The following is a 22,517-nucleotide window of genomic DNA, read 5'->3' as shown; positions in this document are numbered from 1 at the left end:
ACTATTACTGTTTGTCTTTTTATTCTAGCCACCCTAGTGGGTGTAAAGTGGTATCTCATTGTGGTTTTGATTTGCATTTCCCTAATGACTAATGATGTTGAGTATCTTTTCATGTTCTTATTGGCCATTTGTATTTCTTCTTTGGGGAAATGTCTATTCAAATCCTCTGCCCATCTTAAAATTAGATTATTTGTCTTTTTATTGTTGAGTTTTGAGTGTTCTCTCTATAATCTAGATACTAGACTCTTATCAAATATGTAATTTGCAGATATTTTCTCTCATTCTACAGGTTGTCTTTTCACATCCCTGACAGTGTCCATGGAAGCACAATTTTGTTTCGTTTTGATGGAGTTCAATTTATCTATATTTTGTTGTTGTTGTTGCTTGTGTTGTGGGCATTATGTCTACAAAACCATAACCTAAGCCAAATAAAAGAGTATTACAGTTTTAGCTCCTACATTTAGATATTTCATCTGTTTTTAGTTGATTTTTCTATATGGTGTAAAGAAGGGATCCAACTTCATCTTTTGCATGTAGATACCCACTTGTCCCAGCACCTTTTGTTGAAAGGGCTACTCTTTTCCCCATTGAATTTTCTTGGCACCCTTGTCACAAATTAATTGACTATAAATGTATGGGTTTATTTCTGGGCTCTCAATTCTATTCCATTGATCTACATGCCTATCCTTATGCCAGTACCACACAGTGTTGATTACTGTAGCTTTGTAGTAAGTTTTGAAAAGAGGGAGTGTGAGTCCTCTAACTTTGTTCTTCAAGATCGTTGTGGTTATTCTGGGTCGCCTGCATTTCATGAATGTATCTTTAAGTAGCCCTGTCTTGGCGGTATTTTAAGTAGTCACAAACCTTGTCTGGTACAATTTAGAAGTTGTAAGTTGGCACGGAAATTTAGAGCAGGTTCTTGTGTGTTGGTGCACAGAAAAGATAGTTATATGGGAGGACGGTGATATTTTCATTTTCAGTCATCTTTGATGCAGTTTTAATGAAACAAACGTGTTGTTAACTGAACATCCTTCTGTAATTGCAAAAAAAAAAGTTGCAACTGTTTTTGTTGGCTTCCAAGTAAATATAACATTCAAAAGTCTTATGTTGCTGTTTCAGGCAGTTAATAAAAATACTAAGCAATTTTTTTCTGGATTTTTAAAGGTTTGTAGTATTTGTCAGCTTTCTAAAATTTACATGTGTTCCTGATTTCTAGGTCTAAATGCATATTCACTTTTGTGCCCAACTTTCTATTCTTTTTTTTTTTAAAGCGTAACCCCTAAAATATCTAAACGCCAGGCCTCACAAAACCTGGACCCACCACTACACACTGCCAACCAGGCTTATCAGCAGCCTCCTGGGGGTGTCCACCAGGAGAACCCACAAGGCTCCTATCAAAGGCACTGCAGCCCTTGGGATAGCCACACATCTCCAAGCTGCTTCCAGAAGGAGAATTCAGTGGCCTCTGCCCAGACCTGCTGGGAACACTCTTCAAGAAGTGCCTGCGCCCACCCGCCCTCCCTACACATCAGCCTCTCTGACCACCTACATGCATCCTGCACTCCAGCCTTCATGATTTCCTACCTCCCCACCTCACTCAACCAGCATGAGAGGCATCGAGGTCCCATCTTCCCCAAAGCCAAGCCTCGGGAGGGCTGACACTCTGCCCCCTGGGGCCACACTGTCACTGAGGGACTGACGGACATTGCTGAGCACTGGTAGGAGCCCATGAGAGAGATGTGGGGTTAGAGCAGGTCACAGAGGGTTTGGAGGGGATGGGCAATCTGAGACACTACCTTATTTATTTTTAAAAAAAAGGCTTCATTTATTTATTTGATAGACAGAGACACAGTAAGAGAGAGAACACGAGCAGGGGGAGTGAGAGAGGGAGAAGCAGGCTTCCCGCTGAGCAGGGAGCCCGATGTGGGACTGGATCCCAGGACCCTGGGATTATGACCTGAGCCGAAGGCAGACGCCCAATGACTGAGCCACCCAGGTACCCCAAGACACTATCTCATTTAATCCTCACAAAATGTTATTTCCTTTATACAGATGAGGAAACAGAAGCCTAGAGAGGAAAAGTGAATAGTTTACAGTCACTTATAGCAAATGAGATTTGTAACCAAATCTGTCTAGATGCGTGGTTCTCTCAACCAGGGGAAATTTTACCCCCAAAAGGACTGTTGGGAGTGTCTGTAGACCATCTTGATTGTCACTACTGGGGAAGGGGCTCTAGTGACATCTAGCTGGTAGAGGCCAGGGATGTTGCTAAACATTCTACAATGCACAGGAGAGCCCCCACAACAAAGGATTATCTGGTCCAAAAGGTCAATGGTGCTGAGGTTGAGAAACCCTGGTCTAGCACTTCCCCTGGCCATTCTTTACCTTGGCTCCTTTCTAGACTTCTCCTGGCCTAAGAGATCTGGACCCCACTCATGGGGGGCGTGTCACAGGAAGGAAGAGCTGTACACCCTACCCCATTCCCAGGTTAGGTGCCAGGGTCAGTGCTCAAGCTACGGATCCAACAGCAATGGTCACCAATTTCCCACTATGGCACCTTTAATTTCAGTCTCCCCTGTCCATTGGAGGGAGGACTTCTGGTCAAAGCAGGAGATCCCAGTTGGTTTCATTGCTTCTGGTGGGTCACCCCCAAAGCCTGCTCCGTTCGTGCCCAGTTTAGGTTAGTTTCCAGATGTGGCCACAAGATGGCACCCCAACCCACTGGGAATGCTAAGTCTCTGGGCCTGGGAGAGCAGCAGAGAGGATGTGCCAAGCTGGACAAAGGCCCAGGGGCTGGACTTGGGCCAATTCCAGAGCGTAGCAAGACCAGATCTAAGGCTTACAAGTGCCAAGTGTGAGAACATAGGCCAAACTTGGCTTCAGGACTCCCTTCACCTTTTTCCAGTCCACTGTCACCCCAGCTCCTCCCGGAGCCGTTCCCACCACAGAGCTTATGGAGCCCAGCACACTCTCCCCTCCAGCCAGAACAAGAGCAATCCCAGAGCTGGTGTTAAAGGATATAGGGTTTATTATTATTCATCTGACAATAAAGAAGATGAGGCATAGAGAAGTTGAATAACTTGCCCAAGGTCATAGCTAAGTCAATGATGGAGCTGGGATTTGAACACAGGCAGCCAGGCCCTAGAGTCTATGCTCTTGACCACTGAACAACAACAGCCCACTGGTAGTTCATTGCTGCCTCTTCTCACCAGCCACTGATCCCAACGACCCTCTGGCATGGGACCACACGCCTTCCTCTGCAAGGGAGGGGACAGATGGCTATGAATAAGGGGGTACCGTGCAAGTAGAAAGGGGTGAGGGTCTCGGCTGGGCTGCGGGGCTATGGTTAGTGCTTGTGGGTGAGAAGCTAAGGCTCAGGCAGCAAATCCTCCTCCTACCCCCATTTCTCTGGGGGCTTTTTTTCTTTCTTTCTGTGTGCCCTCTCAGTTTTTCTGGGCTTTCTGCAAATGCCAGCCTTTTACAGTGTGAAAAGGAAGTGAGAGAAGGGACTTTTATGTCCCTGCTTAGGATGGGGGGTGCATTTTTTGGGGCCTGGGCTGGGAGTTGCCATCAAGGATCAAGGTGAGAATCCTAAAATGGGCCAGTGTGGGGCACCTCAGGGACAGATTCCCCTGTCCCCTGGGAAGCTCCTCTCTCTGAGCCTTCTCCCCTTGCCATGTAGGGGATTTTAGGGTGTAGTGGATACCCTTTCACATTTCCCTTCACTCCAACCCTCTCCTGCCTCTCTTTTTCTAATACATCCTCTAGGGCCAGGCCTGACCAGGCTCCTAATCATGAACCTTCCCCCTACTAGCAGCCTCTCTCTATCTCTCCACCTCTCCACTTGTCCACTACATGGGACACCATTCAGCTTCCCACTGTGGGTCACCATGGGGTAGTGGCCTGAGTGGGCTCTGCACTGACTCCCTGAGAGATCCTGGGTATGACCTTCCCCTGACACAGCCTCGGTTCAGGGCTCCAGGTTCTCCTGGCCTCTGACACTGGGATGCTAGGATCCCAGGCCCTCTCTTGGCATTTCTCAAATCATCTAACTCTGAGTGAGGAGCTGCCATGTTCTGGGCACTGTGGAGGAAAGCAAACGAGCAGCAACCCTGGAGGAGCTGATAGTCCATTTTGGGGAAAGAGATGAGTTATAGTGAAGGCTGGGGAGTGATACTCTGATCCAATGTGGGCCTTCCTGCAGGAGAGGGAAGAGCAGGAATCCTGGGCCTCTATGGAAACACCGAAGGCTTCCCGAGAGAGAAGAGGGATGTCTGGCTGGAAGGAAGAGAAGGTTTGGAGAGGACTCTTTCTGGTCTCTCCCCATCTTGATATCTCCCAGCCAAGTGTGTGCGTGTCTGTGTGCGTGTGTGTTCATCTCTCTGTGTCCATCTTTTTCTCTTCTTTCTGGGGGTCCCCATTTCTCGGTTTTATCGCCTGCTTGGATTGGGGCAGAGCTTTCTGAGAGCCTGTTTCCTGGGGAATCTGAATTTGGATGAGGCTGAGTTGCACCAGGCCAGGCCTCCTCCTGGTTAGGGGATGGGGATCACACTGATTACGGTGAGAGAGATACTCAAAAGCACTCTCATGCCTGCATTACTCTGAGATTGAAGGGGAAACAATTCCTGTTTAGATCAATCTCTGGAGGGAGGAGGTGCCATCCTGGCCTCAGACTCTGGCCCTCTCTTTGCCTCTGTCTATCTCTGCCGCTGTTTCTGCCCTAACTCCGCCTCTCTCTGTTTCTGCTCTTGTCCTTCTCCCAATGCTCATGTCATGCTCTGCCCCTCGCCCTTTCCAACCTTCTCCACTCCTCCATACCTTTCCCTACCACACATGGATTTCCCTGGGCTGGGATTTCCCTGGCCAAGTGAGGAGAGAGATGTCTAAGACACAGCTTTGTCCCCAGGCTCACAGCCATGTCCACAGGTCAGTGTAGAGGGACAGCTGTCTGCACAGTTAGCAAGTGCCGACAGGTAAATAAGAGCCTCCTGTCTTCTTAATTAAATCGCCCTTTGTCCAGGCAGCCTTGTGTTCGATTGGGCTGGGCTGGGATCAATAAGCCTCTTTCCTGGTGCAGCCAACCCTGGAGCTGGGCCTGACCTCCCCAGCCCTGCTCAGGCCCACCTGCCCTTTTCCCCAAAAGTCTGTGAGCCCCTGGAGGGCAAGGTGTCTTATACCCTTGTGCCTGGGACAGAGTGTGGAATAAGGAAGGAGTAAAAGAGTGATTGAGTAAACTGAGGCACTGGCAGCAAACATGGGCCAGAAAGGCTTGGAGCCCAAACTGTAACCCCCACCCCCAAGATCAACTGAGAAGCTGTGGGAATCACAGCAGGAGCTGCTCCCATCCAGCTCCCCAGCACAACATCACCTTACTGCCCAGGGAGGCTGAAGCCCAACAGAGAGAGGGGGGATGTCAATGTTCAGGACCACTAGGAGCAGTTGTTCCTTCTGACCTCTAAGGGCAGAATACCCTTTTCGTAAGGGATCCCCATGGAGGGATCCAGAGCTAGTGTGGGAGGATCAGTGAGCTGGGATCAGCATGGCAGAGCTTGTGGCCCTCAGTGGGAGACTAGGATCAGCCTGGAGTTATGAAGGGCCCAAGGTGAGGAAGGGGTCAAAAGGCAATCATAGGGTTCCAGGATTATTGGGTTGTTAGGAGGGCTTAGAGGACAGCTTTGTGTGTTGTGTGTTTGGAGGATATTATTTTGGAGTCCATTCAAGAGGCATCTATGACAGGATCACGGGGGCTCCAGGTTCCGCAGGAAAGGCCGGTATTAAAGGTTGCTTGGAGCCGCCAATGCTGGTCCAGGTCAAGGTGTCTCTGATAGCGGTTGGGGGCGTCGCATTTCACTAGGGAATCAAACAGCACCTCGTTTGGAAGGAGAGGGACGGTGCCGACGCCCTTCTAACCTCAGTCTGACCCGGGGGGCGCAGGCCTAGACGTCTCCCGGAGCCCCCGCCCATCGAGTGGCGCTCCCCCAGGGCGGAGCGTCGGCGGGTCCCCCCAGAGCAGCAGGAGCCACGCGGGGCTGGCGCCCCCAGCGCCGGGGTTGAGGGAGGCCGGCACCGCGCCGGGCTGGAAGGGGGGCGCGGAATCGGGGCTTTTTAGGACCCAGCGCGGCGCCTCCCTCCGGGGGCGAGTGCGGCTGCGCGCGCCGTGTGCTTGTGTCCGGAGAGCGGCGGGCTGGACGCGGACCGCGCGAGCGAGCAAGCGAGCAAGCGAGCAAGCGAGCCTAGCAGCAGCCAGGGCGGCAGCGGCGTCGCGGCGGCGGCGGCCGCTCCGCGCCTCGCCTCCCCGGCCTCGCCGGCTTGGCCGGCCTCGCCTCGCCGCGCCTGGACCCGCCACCCCCGCCTCCCGGTCGCGACCGCCGCAGCCCCCTCGCCTTGACCCGCACCTTCAACCGCCTGCCCGAAGCGGGGCGCGAAGCGCGGGGCGTACAGGCACCGGAGTCGGTGCCCACCGGCCTCGCAGACCGAAGCCAGCCCGGAGAAACCCCGAGCCCGGCCCCGCGCAGCTCCGCCACAGCCCGGGAGCTGTCCCTTCAGCACCGCCGCCGGAGCCAGAGCGTAGCCCCGCGGAAGCCCAGCTCAAGGCGGAGCGCGCACCGAGCGCAGCGCTCCGCGGCCGCCGCACCGAGCAGCGCCCCGGGTGCCCCTGCCCAGGGGGCCCGCCATCTCCTCCAAGAGGCGGGGAGAAGGAGCGAGGAGGGCGGGCGGGCAGGCAGGCGCGCCCGCCGCCGGGGGGAGCAGGCAGCCAGGCAAGGAGAGAGGGAGGGGGCCGGAGCCCGCCCTGCGCCCCGAGCAGCAGCCCGGCCACGCAGGGAGGAAGGCAACGGTCATCCATCTCTCCAGCGCCGAGAGAGCGCTGCGGCGACCACCGCACAGCAGAGCGCGAATTTCCCGGCCCCCTCTCCACCCCTCCCCCTTCCGGGGGCTGATCTATCTGTCCGGCCTTTGGAGCAGCTGACCTTAGCCCCAAAAAAGCTTTGTGTCAATTTCTTCATTTTCCCGCTGAGATGGGGACGGGAGCCCGGCCCCCCAACCCTCTTTTCCCTCCTCCCGGGGCTCGCCGCTGAGCTCCGTCCCTTTCCCTCCCTTCCTCCCTTCCTCCCTCCCTTTCTTCCTCCCTTCTTTCCTCCTCTGCCTCCTCCGCAGCCGGACCCGCTCCCTCCCCACATCTGGCGCCTAGAGACCCCTGGGATCCCGCGCACACTCCCCTGGACCAGCACCCGACAGAAAGCGCCCCGAGGGGCTTGGGTCGCTCTTGGGGTGGCCAGAGCCACCATCCTCTGTACCCCCCGACGGCTGGGGGGAGGGGGGAGGAGGCCCCGCGCCCCCCTCCCCGGCGCCAACTCCCCCTGGCGGCCGCTCCCATGGGTGTCGCTGGGCCGCGCCATGCCTAAGGGGGCGCCGCGATGGGCCAAGGGGACGAGAGCGAGCGCATCGTGATCAACGTGGGCGGCACGCGCCACCAGACGTACCGCTCGACGCTGCGCACGCTGCCCGGCACGCGGCTCGCCTGGCTGGCAGAGCCCGACGCCCACAGCCATTTCGACTATGACCCGCGCGCCGACGAGTTCTTTTTCGACCGCCACCCAGGCGTCTTCGCACACATCCTGAACTACTACCGCACCGGCAAGCTGCACTGCCCCGCCGACGTGTGCGGGCCGCTCTATGAAGAGGAGCTGGCCTTCTGGGGCATCGACGAGACCGACGTGGAGCCCTGCTGCTGGATGACTTACCGCCAGCATCGCGACGCAGAGGAGGCGCTCGATAGCTTTGGCGGCGCACCCCTTGACAACAGCGCCGACGACGCGGACGCCGACGGCCCCGGCGACTCAGGCGACGGTGAGGACGAGCTGGAGATGACCAAGCGCCTGGCGCTTAGCGACTCCCCGGACGGCCGGCCAGGCGGCTTCTGGCGTCGCTGGCAGCCGCGCATCTGGGCGCTCTTCGAGGACCCCTACTCCTCCCGCTACGCACGCGTAAGTGACAACCTATCCATCAGAAGATCCTCTGCCTCCCTGGGGCGGGGGTGGATTCGAGAACTGGCGCCTAGAGAGTCAGAACTGAAAGGAGTGTGTTCGTGTGTGTGTGTGTGTGTGTGTGTGTGTGTGTGTGTGTGTGTGTACGTATGAGAACGTGTATAAAAGGGGGGATAAAAGAGAGGTTGCTCTTCGAGAGTGACTAGTTTTGTAGGTATGTAAGGTCTGTGTCTGTATTTCCAAATTAAATACGTATGAGTGAGTACAAATGGGTGTTTGTGTGTATGAGTAGATTGTGTGTGCATATTTATGTAAGTATGGTGGTGTCGATTTGGGTAGGTAAAGTGTTAGTGGGAATGAGAGAACATGTTTGTATGTTTGAGTGTGCAGGAGTGCCTATGCATGCATATTTGTGTCTTTGCAGATGTACACTGGGAAGATGTGAACTGCCCTTTAGATTTTGGTGTGGGGAGGGAAGCTGGGAGCCCTTCCTCCCTCCCAGGTAAAAGGCATCTGGAGCCGGCCAGGGCCTGTAGAGGAAGGCTTGGCCTGGTCTGCTGCTTGAGACAGACCACCCCTCCCCAGGGAGCAACCTCAGGCTGCTGTGAAGGGGGAATCTTTATGGCTAATTAATAGCTTGGTAGTTGGTATGGGCCTGGGCTGTGGGGAGGGTGATGTGGCCCCTCTGAGACCTGTTCCTGGGAACACAGCCTGTCCTTCTTCATCAAAAGGGAAGGGTTTTGGAGGGGGCCGCTAGGCTTTGCCTGTGCTTCCTCTGGGACCTGTCAGGGGAAGCGTGGGGGGTTCTAAAGGGGAACCTGCAAGAAGGTGTGTGAGAGGTGGGCGTGTCTTCATCAGCCACTCCCCTTTAGTGATAGCAGCTTGTTGCAGGAGAGAAAGGGCACCCTGCTGCTGACCTTGGCCTCTCAGAGGCTTCTCTGGATTGGTTTCTTCATCTGTAAAATGGGAGAGGGGGTCTGGTGAAATCTAAGGGTCTTTACTGCTTCACTGAGCCCAAAAGGGAAACACTGGTAGCAACCACCTACCCTGGAGGAGACACCCCTGGCATTCACTGAGCTCTGCAAGGTCTGAATGGGGCCTAAAGCATGAGGGGGAGGGGCAGAGTTGGGAATTGAAAGCAGAGCCCCCCCCCGAACCCCCTACTAGGCAAACCACTGCTCTTTTTTTACTGTTCCACATCCCTTCCCTCCTGTACCCTGGAGCCAAGGTTGGGAAGACGGGGCAGGGGGGGCAGGGGAGGAGGCAGGATCAGTGCTGGGGGTCGGTGGGGGAAGGGGACTTGGGGGGCACTGAGGTGTCCGCGGGGAGAAAAGGGCTGTTCAGGCACAGGCCTGGTAGATTTGTGACTTAGGTAGAATACTCAGTGTTTTAGCGTGGGAGGCAGGGGGCAGCAGGACAGAGTCTTATACATTAAATCCTGGAACAAGTGTGTGTGTTGGCGGGGGTGGAAAGGGGAGAACCAAGCCCCTCATTTTGCCTCTGAAGACCCTACACAAGGTCACTCAGGGAGCTAGAGGCAAAGCAAGACTAGAAGCTAGGTCTCCTGGGACCCCATCCTCCCCTGAACCGGCTGCCAGCTCCCTGCCATTCCCAGAATGGACTGGGACCCTCAGAGGTCGACCCTCCCCTCTCCTCTCCTGACAGAGGCCACCATAGCCAGGGGATTATGTAACTGGAGGCTGTGGCTGAGCTGTGGGGAGGGGCAGGAGGAGGGGCACTGGGAGGTTGAACCAGTACACGTTGGGGCTGGGAGCATGCTGGGCAAAGGCCTGGGTTAGAGCAGCCACCATTCAGCCTGCATTTGACCTTGGACAGCATCTCACCACCATGACCATCCTCCTGGGCCCAGGAAGGAAGGAGAAGGCCCAACCTCCTCATTGTCCTTTTGCCTACCTGGCTCCCTAGTAAGAGCCTGGATCCCCCCACCCCAGGGCTTGGGCTCAGCTTTAGGCTTCTGAGCTATGTTCCTGACTTTCAGGATAGGCAGGGGACAATGTGGGGCAGGTTCCAGCCCCATCACTGTCCATCTTCTTCCACTTGACTCCATGCTCCTAGGCCATGGGGTGGCCTTCACCCCATGCAGATAAATGGGCTGGTTAGTGTGGTTTGGGGTCTTGTTGGTGTTCGAAACCTTACAGAAAAGTCCTGATTGTCTCAAGTGTTCACTGAAGAGCAGACTCTAAGGGAAGAGCTGGGGTGTAGTGGGGAGGTGGAGGTGGGCTAGAAACCCCCCCCGCCACCGTCGTGCACCCACCTTCCTTTCCCAGTAGCCTCATAGAGTCATTCTAATGCCTTTGGATGACATATGAGGACACTGAGGCTCACAGAGGAGGGACCTGCCCAAGGGCACTCAAGAACTGAAGGCAGAGCCTGGATTAGAACCCAGGCTTCCTGCTGCACGCCAGGCTGGCCTAGCTGCATTGCGCTGCCTGTCTCGGCTCATCTGCGCAGGGACCAGCCGGCTGCCTGTCCTTCCTCCCCCTCCATCTTTGCTGCTGCTGCTGTCACCTTTGTTTACCCCTCCCCCCTCCTCAAACTGGTGGGTCAGGATTTGAATTTTTATCTAGATTCTAGACCAGAATCCTGGATGTGTGTGACATCGCATGTGTGTGTGAAAGAAAAGCGGTATGTGTGTGAGAGAGATATCTGTGTAAGAGGGATTCTCTGTGGGTGTGAGAGACTCTTCATATGTATGAGAAAAGGCTGGGTAAGAATAAAAATACGTGTGAGTGAGACTGGGAGTAGGGTGTGCGTGTGTGTGCACGTGTGCGCGCGCGCATGTGTGCGTGTTTGTGGTGAGACTCTGTGAGAGAGATTCCGTGAGTCTCTGTATCAGAAATTCTGTGTGAATGTGAGAGAGACAGATTCTGTGTGTTTTGAGATGGACCTTGTGTGTGAGAACAAGACAGCGTGGGAGAGAGCGCGTACATAAGAGAGGGAGACGTACGTGTAAGAGAAATGCTCTGTATGTGTGTGTGTGACGTGAACCTGAGGTGAGTGTGTCCCTGTGTGTGTATTGCTGTGTGTGGCGAGTGTGACACTGTACGTGTGGAGCTCTGCATGTGAGGCTGTGTGTGTGTAAGGCTGTGTGCATGAGACCATCTGTGCAGGCGGCCGTGCGTGGGGTGGGGGACCCTGCGTGTGGCTCGGGCTGTGTGTTTGTGTGCGTGCGTGTGTGTGAGGCTCTGTGTGTCAGTGTGGCTGTGGGTGATTGCTTGTGACAGAGACCCTGTGTTGCCCAGGTGTGGGTGTACCTTGAGGAAGATGAAACTCCAGACCAGCTTCCTGCTTGCTCCCTTGATCTCCTGGCCCTCCTGAGCTGCCTTAGTGAGTGGTTTTGCTCCTCACACCTGTCCTCAGTTGAAATACTGCTCTAGCCCAGGCCATTGTGGATGCGTGGATCAGACAGACAGTGAGGCCACCCTACCCCACCCAGGCCTTCTTGCTGGCCCTGGAAGGTAAGGGCTATTTGGCTGGAGTGGGAGGTCCCATCTGACCTCTTGAGGGGTGACAGTGCGAGCTAGAGCCACCAGTTCCCTGGGTCCTCTCTCCCGTGCTTTCCTGGGCACCCAGGCTGAGGAGGTGAGGGGTGGGGAGGTGAGCTGGGACAGGCCAGGGTGAGGGGTGGACACACACAAGCAAAGCATGATGGTGACACTATGTGGTAAGGGCCACAAAGGGGCTTCCTGGGGCTATTAAGAGGAGGCCCCATCCCAGAGGAGGCAATGCTAGGGTAAGCTTTGGGGGGCAGGTAGGAATTAGCCAGGCAGATGGCAGGGGACGGCAGTCCTGGCAAGCAAAGCCATGAGGGTGCGGGAGCAGGGCTGTTGGCAAAGCCTGGGGCGGCCTGCCTTGAAACCTGCCCTTCTCTCTGCCTTGGGGGCTGGTGCAGGCCTTGGGTTTTATCTATGGTTTGCTTGTTTTCATCAGGAACATTGTTCTGTGTCAGGTCAGGGCTAATGGTGGTCCTTGTTCTTTCTGTAGGCCAGAGAGTATCCTTAGTATGTAGTGTGTGTGTGTGTGTGTGTGTGTGTGTGTGACGATCTCTGTCCCCCTTTCAAATGACAGTCACTTGACCTTCCAGATGACAAGGAAGTGCCAGTGGTTCCCAAGCTGGGGAAGCCCCACTAACCCACTGTGCATCTCTCCTCTGATGCTGGCTCTCTGTCTCTCTGCCTTATTCCCTGCTCTTTGGGACCCGATGCAGCCCCAACTCCTCCTCAGCTCCCTGGGAGGGAAATGCGCTTGGTGGCCAGAGTGAAGAGCCCAGCAAGAGACTTCTGTTCCTCCCTTGGGGTCTTAGCTGACACGGGGCTCTTGGAGTGTTGGTGAGATCCCGGAGGGAGAGAGCCGCTATCGGGGACTTCCTAGACAGCTCCCCACCTCAGAGCTTGCCAGGGCCCCACCTCTAGTCATGGTAACATGTGGAGGAGACCCGTGAGCAGTGGAGAAGGGGCTGCTGGGTCACCCTCCCCGCCGCCAGCCCACGTGCCCCCCACAACGGTGTGCCCACCACTTGGTGTTTTTCTCCTTCCTCTGATGCTTTCACAGGTGTCCTTGTGTCTCTGGATGATACCTTCCCCGCAGCCCCCCGCCCCAGCTCCCTTGTCAGTGGTGGAAAACCAGAAACCGGTGTCTCCTTGTCCTAGTTTCTCAGCCCCTTTGCCCCCAAAATGGGCCTTATGATAGAGTTAGTGAACGACTCACGGAGGTCCTGTGTGGAGAGCCCCCAGTCACAGGGCCTGGCATGCAGTAGGGGCTCAATAAATGTTGGTTGCCGTGATCACTCCGACTGGTTGTATTATCCTTCTACTTCATGGCTCTCTAGATTCCGTCCTTTGCCCTCTGTCGCCACGTCCCCCATCCTGGTGCAAGCCACCATTGTTCCCCTCAGACCCACCCCTCCAGCGGTTCCCCACTGCTCTCCTGCCTTCAGACCCTGGCCCCTCCAGCTCATTCTCTATTTGGCCACCACCAAGAGAGGGCCCTTCAGCTCACGAATCTGTCAGTCTATTCCCTTGCCTGTTTAAAACCCTTCGGTGCTTCCCTGGACCGTACTGGGGCCCCTGCAGCCCTGCCTGCCTCCTCAGTCTCTTCTGGCCTGGCTCTCCCCATGGCTCACCGAGCTGCAGCTACCCTGGCCTCATTTCAGTTTCTTGCCTCTGCCAGGCACCCCTGCTTCAGGGCCTTTGCACATGCTGTTCTCCGGGGATCACTCTTTCCTCCTGGTCTGCACCTCTTCATCCTTCACACCCTGCTTGAAACACTGTTCCTAGGTGATGCCTTCCCAGACCCCACACCCTGGGTCTGGGTTGAGAGTCCTTCCCTTCAGAAAAGCTATCTGGTATGTAATAAAAATGTTCATTAGCAGCTTTGTTTAATTCAGGTTTATCTCTTGCTCCAAACTCTAAGCTTCTTACAAACTCAGTATAATAGGAGCTACCACTATGACAGATGAGGAAGTTGGGGCCCCGAGAAGAGTGCTTTCCCAGGGCCAATCATGAGCAGGTGGGGGGCTGGTTCAGAAACCCAGATCTCTAACTCCAGGCTCAGTGGCCCGAGAGCCCTCCTACATCTTCCCCATGCCTCAGGGAGTGTTTAGAGTCCTGTACCCGGGAGGCAGGTATCTGTGCTCCTTAATCTGGGCAGGAGGCCGGCCATCTGCCAGAAGCTTTGGGAAGATTGGCTTGAGCTTCCCAGAGAGGCGGGCGGGTTGTCTTAGAGGTGGGGGAAGGAATCTGGAGGGGGCTTATTTCAGGGCCCGCTGCCTAGGCCAGGGATCTCGGGGCCTCCCAAGACAGCTGAATATAGTGCTATGGCTATTCTGAGCGGTCCCATGACCAGTGTGCTCACTCCGGACCGAAAGGTCAGGGCCTCGAGCCGCTGCCTCCCATCAGCCCCTAGGCTAGCCACTGGCCTGAGCTTCCCTTCCCCAGAGGTAGGATCAGAGGGAAAGGGGGCCTAAGAGGCTCCTGCGACTATTGGCTGCCCAGGCCTGATGCATGGGGACCCGTTGGGTGGCAGCAACCACCTTCCACATGCATGGGGCTGTCTGGGTGCTCCTGGACCCTCTCTAGCCACTGCCCTCATCCAGTGGAGGAGAAGCCGACTCAGAGAGGGGAAGACACTTGCCCAAGACCACACAGGGAATCAGTGAAACTCAAACTCTCATCCCAAGCCACTCGGCCCAGGGCCTGGCCATTTGCATTTCTATTGGCTCTCAGTTTTCACAGAACACCAAGTACCACCTGGGCATGCTGTTCTCTTACTTACCCCCATTATTTCCTCTCCTGAGGAAGGGAGATGAAGCAGTGAGCTGCCCTCCCACCTCCCTTCTCCACGGCCCCCCGCCGCCACCCCCCCCCAGGGCCCAGCACAGCTGGTTGAGATGTCTGCAGGTCATTCAACCCAGAGTTGGCCCCAATTCTGTTCTTATCATCCTCCTAGCAGGATTTTTCTAGAACCCCTTTCCTTTCTTGAATCATAATACTAACGGCTGCTATTTACGAAAGCATTTACTATGTATCCTTCTTAAGGGCTTCATTTCCATATTCTCATTTAATCCTCACCAAACTGCCATGGAAGTGTATCATTATCATCACGCCAGTGTCACAGATGAGGCTGCTGAGGCTCAAAGAGGCTAGTAACTTATCCAAGGTCACTTAGCTCCCGAGCGGGAGAGAGAGCATTCAGACCTGGGCTGCCCGACACTGGGACTCTGTCCGAAACCACTGCTCAGGACTGCCTCCCATCGCCGTTCCAGGAGAGTGGGGGCTCTGGCCCAGGCTTGGGTTTCCGTCTGTTCCCTCCCTCCCCCAGCAAACACTCTTTCCCCACAACCTGTCCAGGAATCCTGCTCATCAAGTTCTGGCCCCTGAACTTGGGCAGGTAAGGGTCCAGCCTCGTGGGCTAAGAGGTGCTCTGGCAGCCCCCAGGAGGAGGGTCTTCAGAAGGTGCCTCACTGCCCCCCACCAGCTATGCAGGCCCTGGGGCTCCATATGCCTACGGGGAAATGGCAGAGGGCTCAGGGAGGATCCGAAGCTCTCCAGCATGAGGTGATAGATAGATGGGGGAAGCGAGGGGTGATGCTGGCTCCTCCTCATCTCGGCATTCGAGGCCTTCTGCTCTGGAACCTGGCCATGAGTTGCTCCCTTCTGCCAGGCTCCTCCCTGGCCTCCTCATCTTCAGCCCTCATTCCAACCTCTGGGTCTTTGCTCATCTATTTCCTTCTCTGTGTCCCTTCTAGATTTGCTGAATGTGACAACCCATCCCGCAAGGCCCCTAATGCCTACCCTAGCCACTCCTGCCCTGGCTGACCACATTTGGGAGGGAGGGTTGGGCACGGAGTCGCCAGAATTGCATGATTTGAGCTGGAGGTCAGTGGGGCACTTCTGGAGGCCTGTGGCTGGGGGCAGGCAGGCCGTCAGGATCAAGGACCAGCCCAGATGCACGGAGAGATGAGGCCACAGACAATTCCCCAGTTGTGGGCATCGGGCAACTGAGCGAGAACAAGATCTGTAGCCAGGCCATTAAACCAACCCAGGCTCCCTTGGGCAAGTCTCACCACCCCCCCAGGCTGCAGGGTTTGCCTCTGTAAACTACAGAGGTCATTCCGAATGACCAAGTCCCTTACCAGCGCTGACATTCCAGGAGTCTAAGAATCCTGGGCTTTGGCTTCCCAGAGTCGCTGTGGGAGCCAAGTGAGTTCTTCCCTATCTCTCCTTCCACATCTTCAGCCCTGCTCCTCTCTAGGACACATTTGAGCTCTCCTGCCAAGGCCCTGACACCAAGCGAGCAGGAGCCCCAGGGAAGGGCTCTGAAGAGCTTCCTCCTTTCCTCTTACATTCATTCAGGCTCTCTCAACCCGCTCTCATGCATTCCTTCAAAGCATAGTAATCACGCTCTGCCTGGCTTGCCACTGTGACCACTGTGAACCATCCCTGGCTCACGCAGCCACTCTCGGGCATGAACCTGTGCGGCCCACCTCTTCAGGGTGTGCGTGCTCAGGCCCAGCAGGTGGCACCTGTTTGCCCTCTCCTCCAGGCCCTTCTCTTGGCTATCCCTCTCGGAGTTGCAGAGAGGGGCACTCAAAGGGGAGATGCCATGTCAGCCTGTAGGGGCTGGGCAGGCCAGGGTGGCTAGCTTCAATGGTGAAGGGGCACTGTGGAGACGGTTGCTGTGAGCTCCTTCTGTGCTGGTTGGGGCTGGCCTGGGGCAGGGCTCTTTGCAGTAGTTGTGCTGGGGGCTGCAGGGGTGGTTGCTGGAGGAGTCCCATCCACGGCTGACTCTCAGATTACTTGGGATGCTTCCAAAAGTTCAGGCTCCTGGGCTTTGTCCGTCAAGAATTTGATTCCTAGATCTGGGGGCAGGGGTGCTCAGGATGTTGGCTCCACGCTCCGGTGATGCTCACACTCAGCGAGGGAGACTCTGCATTGGGGGCTGGGACATAGGGCTCTTGCTATGTGGCGTGGACCTCTGACCAACAGCATCAACATCCCCTGGGTACTGGGTAGAAATGAAGAGTTTCAGGCTCCACCGGAGACCTCCTGATTCAGAACCTTCATTTTAACAAAATCCCCAGATGAATCATACGTGCACTCGATTCCGAGAAGTGCTGAGGCGGGCAGCCATTCCCAGTTGAGGGGAAGTATCAGGACACAGAGAAGCCTGAATGGGTGTGTGCAGGTTGGCAGAGCTTCAAGGGGGGTGATTCTGATCTTTCCTTGTGCCCAAGATTTTGGCATCAGGGTGACAGGCCTGGGGATGAGGCCCAGGTCAGTAAGTGGCAACTGCATCTGTAAGTTCTCAGACCAAAACCCTTGTCACCGCCCTTGATTCCTTACTTTCTCTCATTCATCAGCAAATTCTGTTGCCTCCATGTTGAAAGCATCCCAGAACCCAACTGCGTCATGTCACCTCCACCTCTAGGTCCCTAGTTGGAGCCACCATCTTCCCTTCCCTGGGTTACTGTGAACTGTTCCCCTCCAGCCCCTTCTCCACACACAGCCTGGGCCATCCCAGGTAAAATGCTAGTCAGACAAAGCCACCTCTATGCGCTACTAACCCTGGCTTCCGGTCTCACTCAGGGAGGAGCCCAAGTCCTCCTGAGAGTCACAGGGCTCCACATGAGCGCCTGGCACCTGCCACCTCCCTTCTGCTCTCCTGCTTCTCTCCTCCTCATTCTGGTCTCCTTGGTTTTCCACCAGCACAGTGCTTGTGCTTCTGCCGCAGGACCCTTACTCTTGCTGTTCCCTCCACTTGGAGCACTGCCCCCCCGCCACTCCCTCACCTGCTTCAGGTCTGGACTTGGATGTCATTAGCTCAGATCAACCCCCTGGCTTTCCCTCCCCCCATTTCATGCTCCCCTCTTTCCTCTTTTGCATTAACACCATCTAACGTATTTTACTTGTTTACCTTGTTCGTTGTCTGTTTCTTTCACTAGAAGAACCTAGAACAGGACCTGGCAGGTAATGGGTGCCAAATAAATATTTATTGAGAGGATGGATAAGGAGGCCAGAGTTCAAGACCTAGGTCAAACATTGGCACCACACCTTTGAGCCTGTTACTGGCTGACCCCCTTCTTCCTTGCCTCACCTGGGGACACAATGCCTCCATCCCCGAGCGGAAGGAATAGGGGAGAGACAGAGGCTGAAGCAACGCTGGGAGGGCCAGAGTGTCCTGGTCAGGCCTGGGGGTGCGTCCCAAACCAGGACACACAAGCTCTCACACAAGGACACAGGTGTTGCCGGACACGGTGTTCGCAGGCCCAGGTGGTCAGGCCCGATGCCCAACTGTCACTTCTCTTGCGACTCCTCCTGGAGGCCAGCCAGGCTCTTCCCTCTCCCCCCCATCTTCTTCTCCACCCCCCCCTTCTCTTCCGTGTCCCTTCCATCATCCCCTTCCCTTTATGAGTTACTGGCTGTCAACACAGACTCTTCCCCTTGAAAGCCTAGGATGCTTGGATGCTTTTTGTCCCCAGGTCCCCTGCTAGGAGCCCCAGTCACATGTTCAGCTGAAAGTGGGTGGGCCTCGAGGTCCCACCTGGTAGTGTGACCTGGAGTCCAGGTCTCTTAAGAGCGTGGCCCCTGGAGCCAGGAGGCCTGCATTCAAGTCCCACCACGTCCCAGCTGTGTGACCTTGGACAAGTTCCCTAACCTGTCTGTACCTCGAAAGAGATATTAATAGCACCTGACTCACAGGGAAGTCGAGAGGTTTGAATGTGTTAAGCACTTAGCCCAGAACCCGAAACATAATAAGTGCTTAATTATCGTAGGTTCCATTATTGTCTTTTTGCTGGCGCTGGGCTCTAGAAGGCCAAAACCATCAGCTGTTCGCTGTCTGCTTCCTTCTTTCGGCAACTGACTCTCCTTTCAAATAACTCTCTGGGGGGGTCACCTCACCTACCTTGGCCCTGGTCTGTCTCCCAAGGGCCAGATTTCAGGGGTGTCATCCTGGCAGGCTTGGATTCTGTCTTGCTTTCTGCCACAAACCTGCTGTGCATCATAGGCAGATCCTGGCCTCCTCTGACCCTCAGTCTCCCCACTGGTTGGCATGGGCCACTGGTCCCGGCTCTGCCCCCCTGTCCTGGTGTAGTGGGCGATGGGGGTGGAAGATGGAAGTTGTGCATGTAGGGTAGAGGGGCAAGGGGGGCTGTTGACATCTGTGGTGGGGAGCCAGGCATGGGCACCTGAGACGCTGATAAGAGTATCAGTGTGGAAGGGGCTGGTGGGCAGGGGCCATGTATCCCAGCTTTGGGCCATGAAATGCGTTACTTCACAGGGGATGCGTGGGCACAGTGAGCATTGGCCGCAAGGGCCAGGCAGACCCTAGATGCTGTTGGGGCCCGGGGCTCCTGTTGGTGCCAGGGGGCGGTGCCCGCTCGGGCTGGCCTGCCCCGCCAGGCCGACGCCAGGCTGGGTGGGGATGAGCTAATATTAGCCAGGGCAGCCCCAGACAGCTGAGCTCAGGGGGCCTCGGGAGCTTCACTGGGCGCAGGCTTAGATGTTGCTTTGGCCTGGGCCACAGCAGCCAAAGGAAGCTTTCTCAAGCCTGTGCATGGCCTTGGATGCCCCTTTGACCCTGGCCCGATCCAGACCTTCCCCAGACCTAGCCTGGCAGCCCTGCTCCTGCTTCACTCTGGCTCAGGGTCTGCCCACAAGCCCCTGCCCCCCTGCCCATGATGTGCCCCCACCTTACCGCTTTCCTTCTCCACCCACAGTGCAGGAAGGGCCTTCTCTCCCTACACCCCTACTCTACTCATAAGGACATTCTCTGTCACTCCTGCCAGGGGCTGCTGTTAGCATTCATTTGTTCATTCATTCATTCAACACATATTTATTAAGTGCCTACTTACTAGGGGGCAGGCACTGTTCTAGAAGCTGGGAATTAGAGTAAAGAACAAAACAGTTAAAAATTCCTGCCCTCAAGAAGCTTACATTCTAGGGCGCCTGGGTGGCTCAGTTGGTTGAGCGGCTGCCTTCGGCTCAGGTCATGATCCTGGAGTCCCGGGATCGAGTCCCGCATCGGGCTCCCTGCTCAGCGGGGAGTCTGCTTCTCCCTCTGACCCTCTTCCCTCTCGTGCTCTCTATCTCTCATTCTCTCTCTCAAATGAATAAATAAAATCTTTAAAAAAAAAAAAGAAGCTTACATTCTAGTTCAGGGAGAATAAAAAGAAATAAATGGATACATGAATGTAAAGTGTGTCCGACGGTGGGGAGTGCCATGGAGATACATCACGGAGGGTAGGGCCCAGGAAGGGCAGGCGGGGGGACTTTAACTAGTGTGGCAGGAAAGGCCTCCCTGAGCAGGTGATGTTTCCGCAAAGACTTGAAGGCGGTGAGGTGGGGGAGACATGTGACATCTGGGGAACAGAGGTCGTGAGACATGCAGAAGCCCTGAGCGGGTGCGTACGCCTGGGGGGTCCAGACCCGGCGAGAGGCCGGTGTCCGGGGCTGAGCTCAGAGAGCCAAAGACGGTGGTAAGTCAGAAAGAGGAGAGCAGAGCCCCCCACAGCCCCACTGGGCTCTTGGCAGCAGGGTCTTGCCCCATGGGCTCTCTGGGTGTGCTAGCCTGACGCTCGGCTGCGTTTGTGTCTCCCCCGCTACCCCCTTCCCTCCCATGTCTTCCCCTCCCATGGCCTCAGGGGCTGCACAGTCCTCATCTCCAGGAAGCTGGGCCTCAGGGAGGGGGCTCTTGCCTCACCACAGTGGTGACCCTCTGTCTTTTCCCTGAAGACCAACTGTGCTCAGGGATGGTGGGGCCCCACAGGGCTGCCACCAGGCTGCAGGGGATGCTGTCCTCTCAGGGCCTATGGGGCTGGAGAGAAGTTGGTGTGGGAGCCAGAGGTGAAGGGCCCTTCCAGACAAAGGTTCTGTCAGCAGTTTCCATTCACATGGCCCCCCACGGCTGCTTACCTGCTTCTCACTCCAGTCAGGCTAGAGAAGATGGTTAGTGTCGTGTTTACGGGCCAGACTGGAGCAGACTGCCTGGGTCCAAACTTGGCTCTACTGATTATTGGCTGTGTGACCTCTGTAAGCCTCAGCCACCTCAGCTGTAAAGGGAGGATACCAAGAGCCCCCACTTCAAGGGGCTGCCGTGAGAACCCAGTGAGGTAAGGCCCAGAAAGCCCTTTAGTGCGGTTCATGGCACAACACAGGTGTTCAAGTCATGCCTTATCACTCTCACCATCTGGCACACGAGGCATCTTTCTAGGATGCTCTGCAGACACGGGCCTCTCCCACCCGGGAGATTCTGAGAACATGAAACGAATGTCAAGAAGGGGTTGCTGTAACCAGGAGGCTTCGGTGGTTCCCCAGGGATCTTCTCTGCCCACGAGGGTGGTAGAGCAGGGAAGTGTGACTCCCTTGGGTCTTGTCACCAGGGCAGGACTGTGAAGGTATTTTAGACCACAGCCTCCCGCCAGGGCCAACATCTTACCATTTAGAGATTAGTGTTTTATGCTCAGCCTCAGGGGCTCTCTTACCAGCTGTGAGGAACACGGTCACCCACTGGGCCACCTGGAGCCACCAGAGCCCTGGGATGAGCGCTGGGCTCTTGGTAGGGTACGTGGCTGGCACTAGGCGGTGTGCTTCTCCCCATATTGCCAGGGGAGCTCCCACCTTAGTGCCTGAGCAGCCCACACACCTGGAGCACGGCCCTCGTCTTGGGAGGACCTTAGTTATCTCATCTATAAATTGCGCATTATGGTGTCACTTAAGTCTCAGGGGAGCTGGGCAAATCCACTAAGGCAGAAGCAGAAGGATAATTCATGAGGGAGAAAATATGGTTTAAGCAGGGCCCATGTGTGCCAGAGACTGCTCTCTCAAGGGCAGGGGAAGTGTGAGGAGGGGACCGGCAGAGGTGAGAGCACAGGCCCTGGACCTGGCTGGGCCTCAGTGTGGACTTGGGCAGCTGACATCTGGCCAAGCCGGTTGGCGCCTGTGTGAAATGGGGCTGAGCCTCAGAGGGCAAAGCCCGAAGCGCCATGCCTGGCACATGAGACACACTTACCTACCTGGGGCACCACTGAACCTGTTCCTGGGTTCAGATGCCCACAGAGGCTCTCAGGGGAGCTGGCATAAGCTGGCCCTGGCTGAGCCATGGAGACAGGGAAGCAAGCTGTGGAAGCTTTGTCTGGTGGCCCCACAGCCTCAAGGGCATGAACCACTGTCACCAGTGATATATATATAGCCGCACAAAGGTCAGAAATGCCAGGCACTGGCTTCTCTTCTAGGCGGCAGGAACCGTGTCTCTCGAGGCCTGGCTGTCACCAAGCAGATATTTTTTTCCTGTCTGGGGACCTGAGTGAAAGCCTCAGAGTAAGGAATTGCTGTGGTTTGTACCAGCTGGCCAAGTCTTTCCATGTCCGAACTCTGTTGTGCTATCCCTAGAAAATCCCACCCAACCTGTCTTTCCAGACCACCCATCCTTGGCCTCCAGGTACATCAGCCAATTTCCTAGCTGTGTAGCTCCCCTGCCTCCTGCCTTTGCCTCTTCTGTTGCTTCTCGAACAGACTGCTCTCCCAGAGAACTTTTCCTGCCCTTGATCCAGCTGCCCTGTTGAGGTTTCATGTCTCCCCACCTCAGCTGCAGCCTCTTTGAGGTTGAGGGCCAGCTCAAGGAATGATAGCTCCTGTTACATAATATGGAATCAGTAAATCCTTGCTAACGTGACACACTGCACCACAGCCCTGTGAGGCAGAAGGATGAGATAGCATCCCCGGCTCATTCATGAAGAACAGCTGGCTCAGACAGGTGAATTTATTTACGTGGACCATCCGGTTAGTAAGTGGTGGAAGAAGGACTAGATCCCCAGGTCTTCTCTGGGCAATTGAGAAGGCCAATCACAGCAGTACCTTGTTCCTTCCCACTCTATTATCCTAAGGTTCTGTGGTCAAGAACGAGCTGGTTGGATGGACAGATGGGTGATAGGTGGACGAAAGAATGGGTAAAAGGATGGGCCCATGGATGGATATGGATGAATGGGTGGGAGGAAGAATGTGTGAAGGGACA

At 55.6% G+C, this 22,517-nt stretch overlaps 1 protein-coding gene across 1 annotated transcript in view; it reads left to right on the top strand.

Annotated features, from left to right (window-relative positions):
- Positions 1–6,204: 6,204 nt before the first annotated feature.
- KCNC1 (potassium voltage-gated channel subfamily C member 1) overlaps positions 6,205–22,517 on the top strand; it is a 43,452-nt gene continuing 27,139 nt past the window's right edge. The window contains exon 1 of the mRNA XM_025848486.2: positions 6,205–7,985. Within this exon, the coding sequence (XP_025704271.1) occupies positions 7,416–7,985 (570 nt within the window). The 5' untranslated portion in view covers positions 6,205–7,415. The remainder of the gene's footprint in view (positions 7,986–22,517) is intronic.

This window comes from Callorhinus ursinus, unplaced genomic scaffold (genome assembly GCF_003265705.2).
Source record: "Callorhinus ursinus isolate GAN/ISIS: 27379988/994484 unplaced genomic scaffold, GSC_fseal_2.0 scaffold49, whole genome shotgun sequence".
Taxonomy (NCBI): domain Eukaryota; kingdom Metazoa; phylum Chordata; class Mammalia; order Carnivora; family Otariidae; genus Callorhinus; species Callorhinus ursinus.
This window is presented reverse-complemented; position numbering and strand designations above follow the sequence as displayed.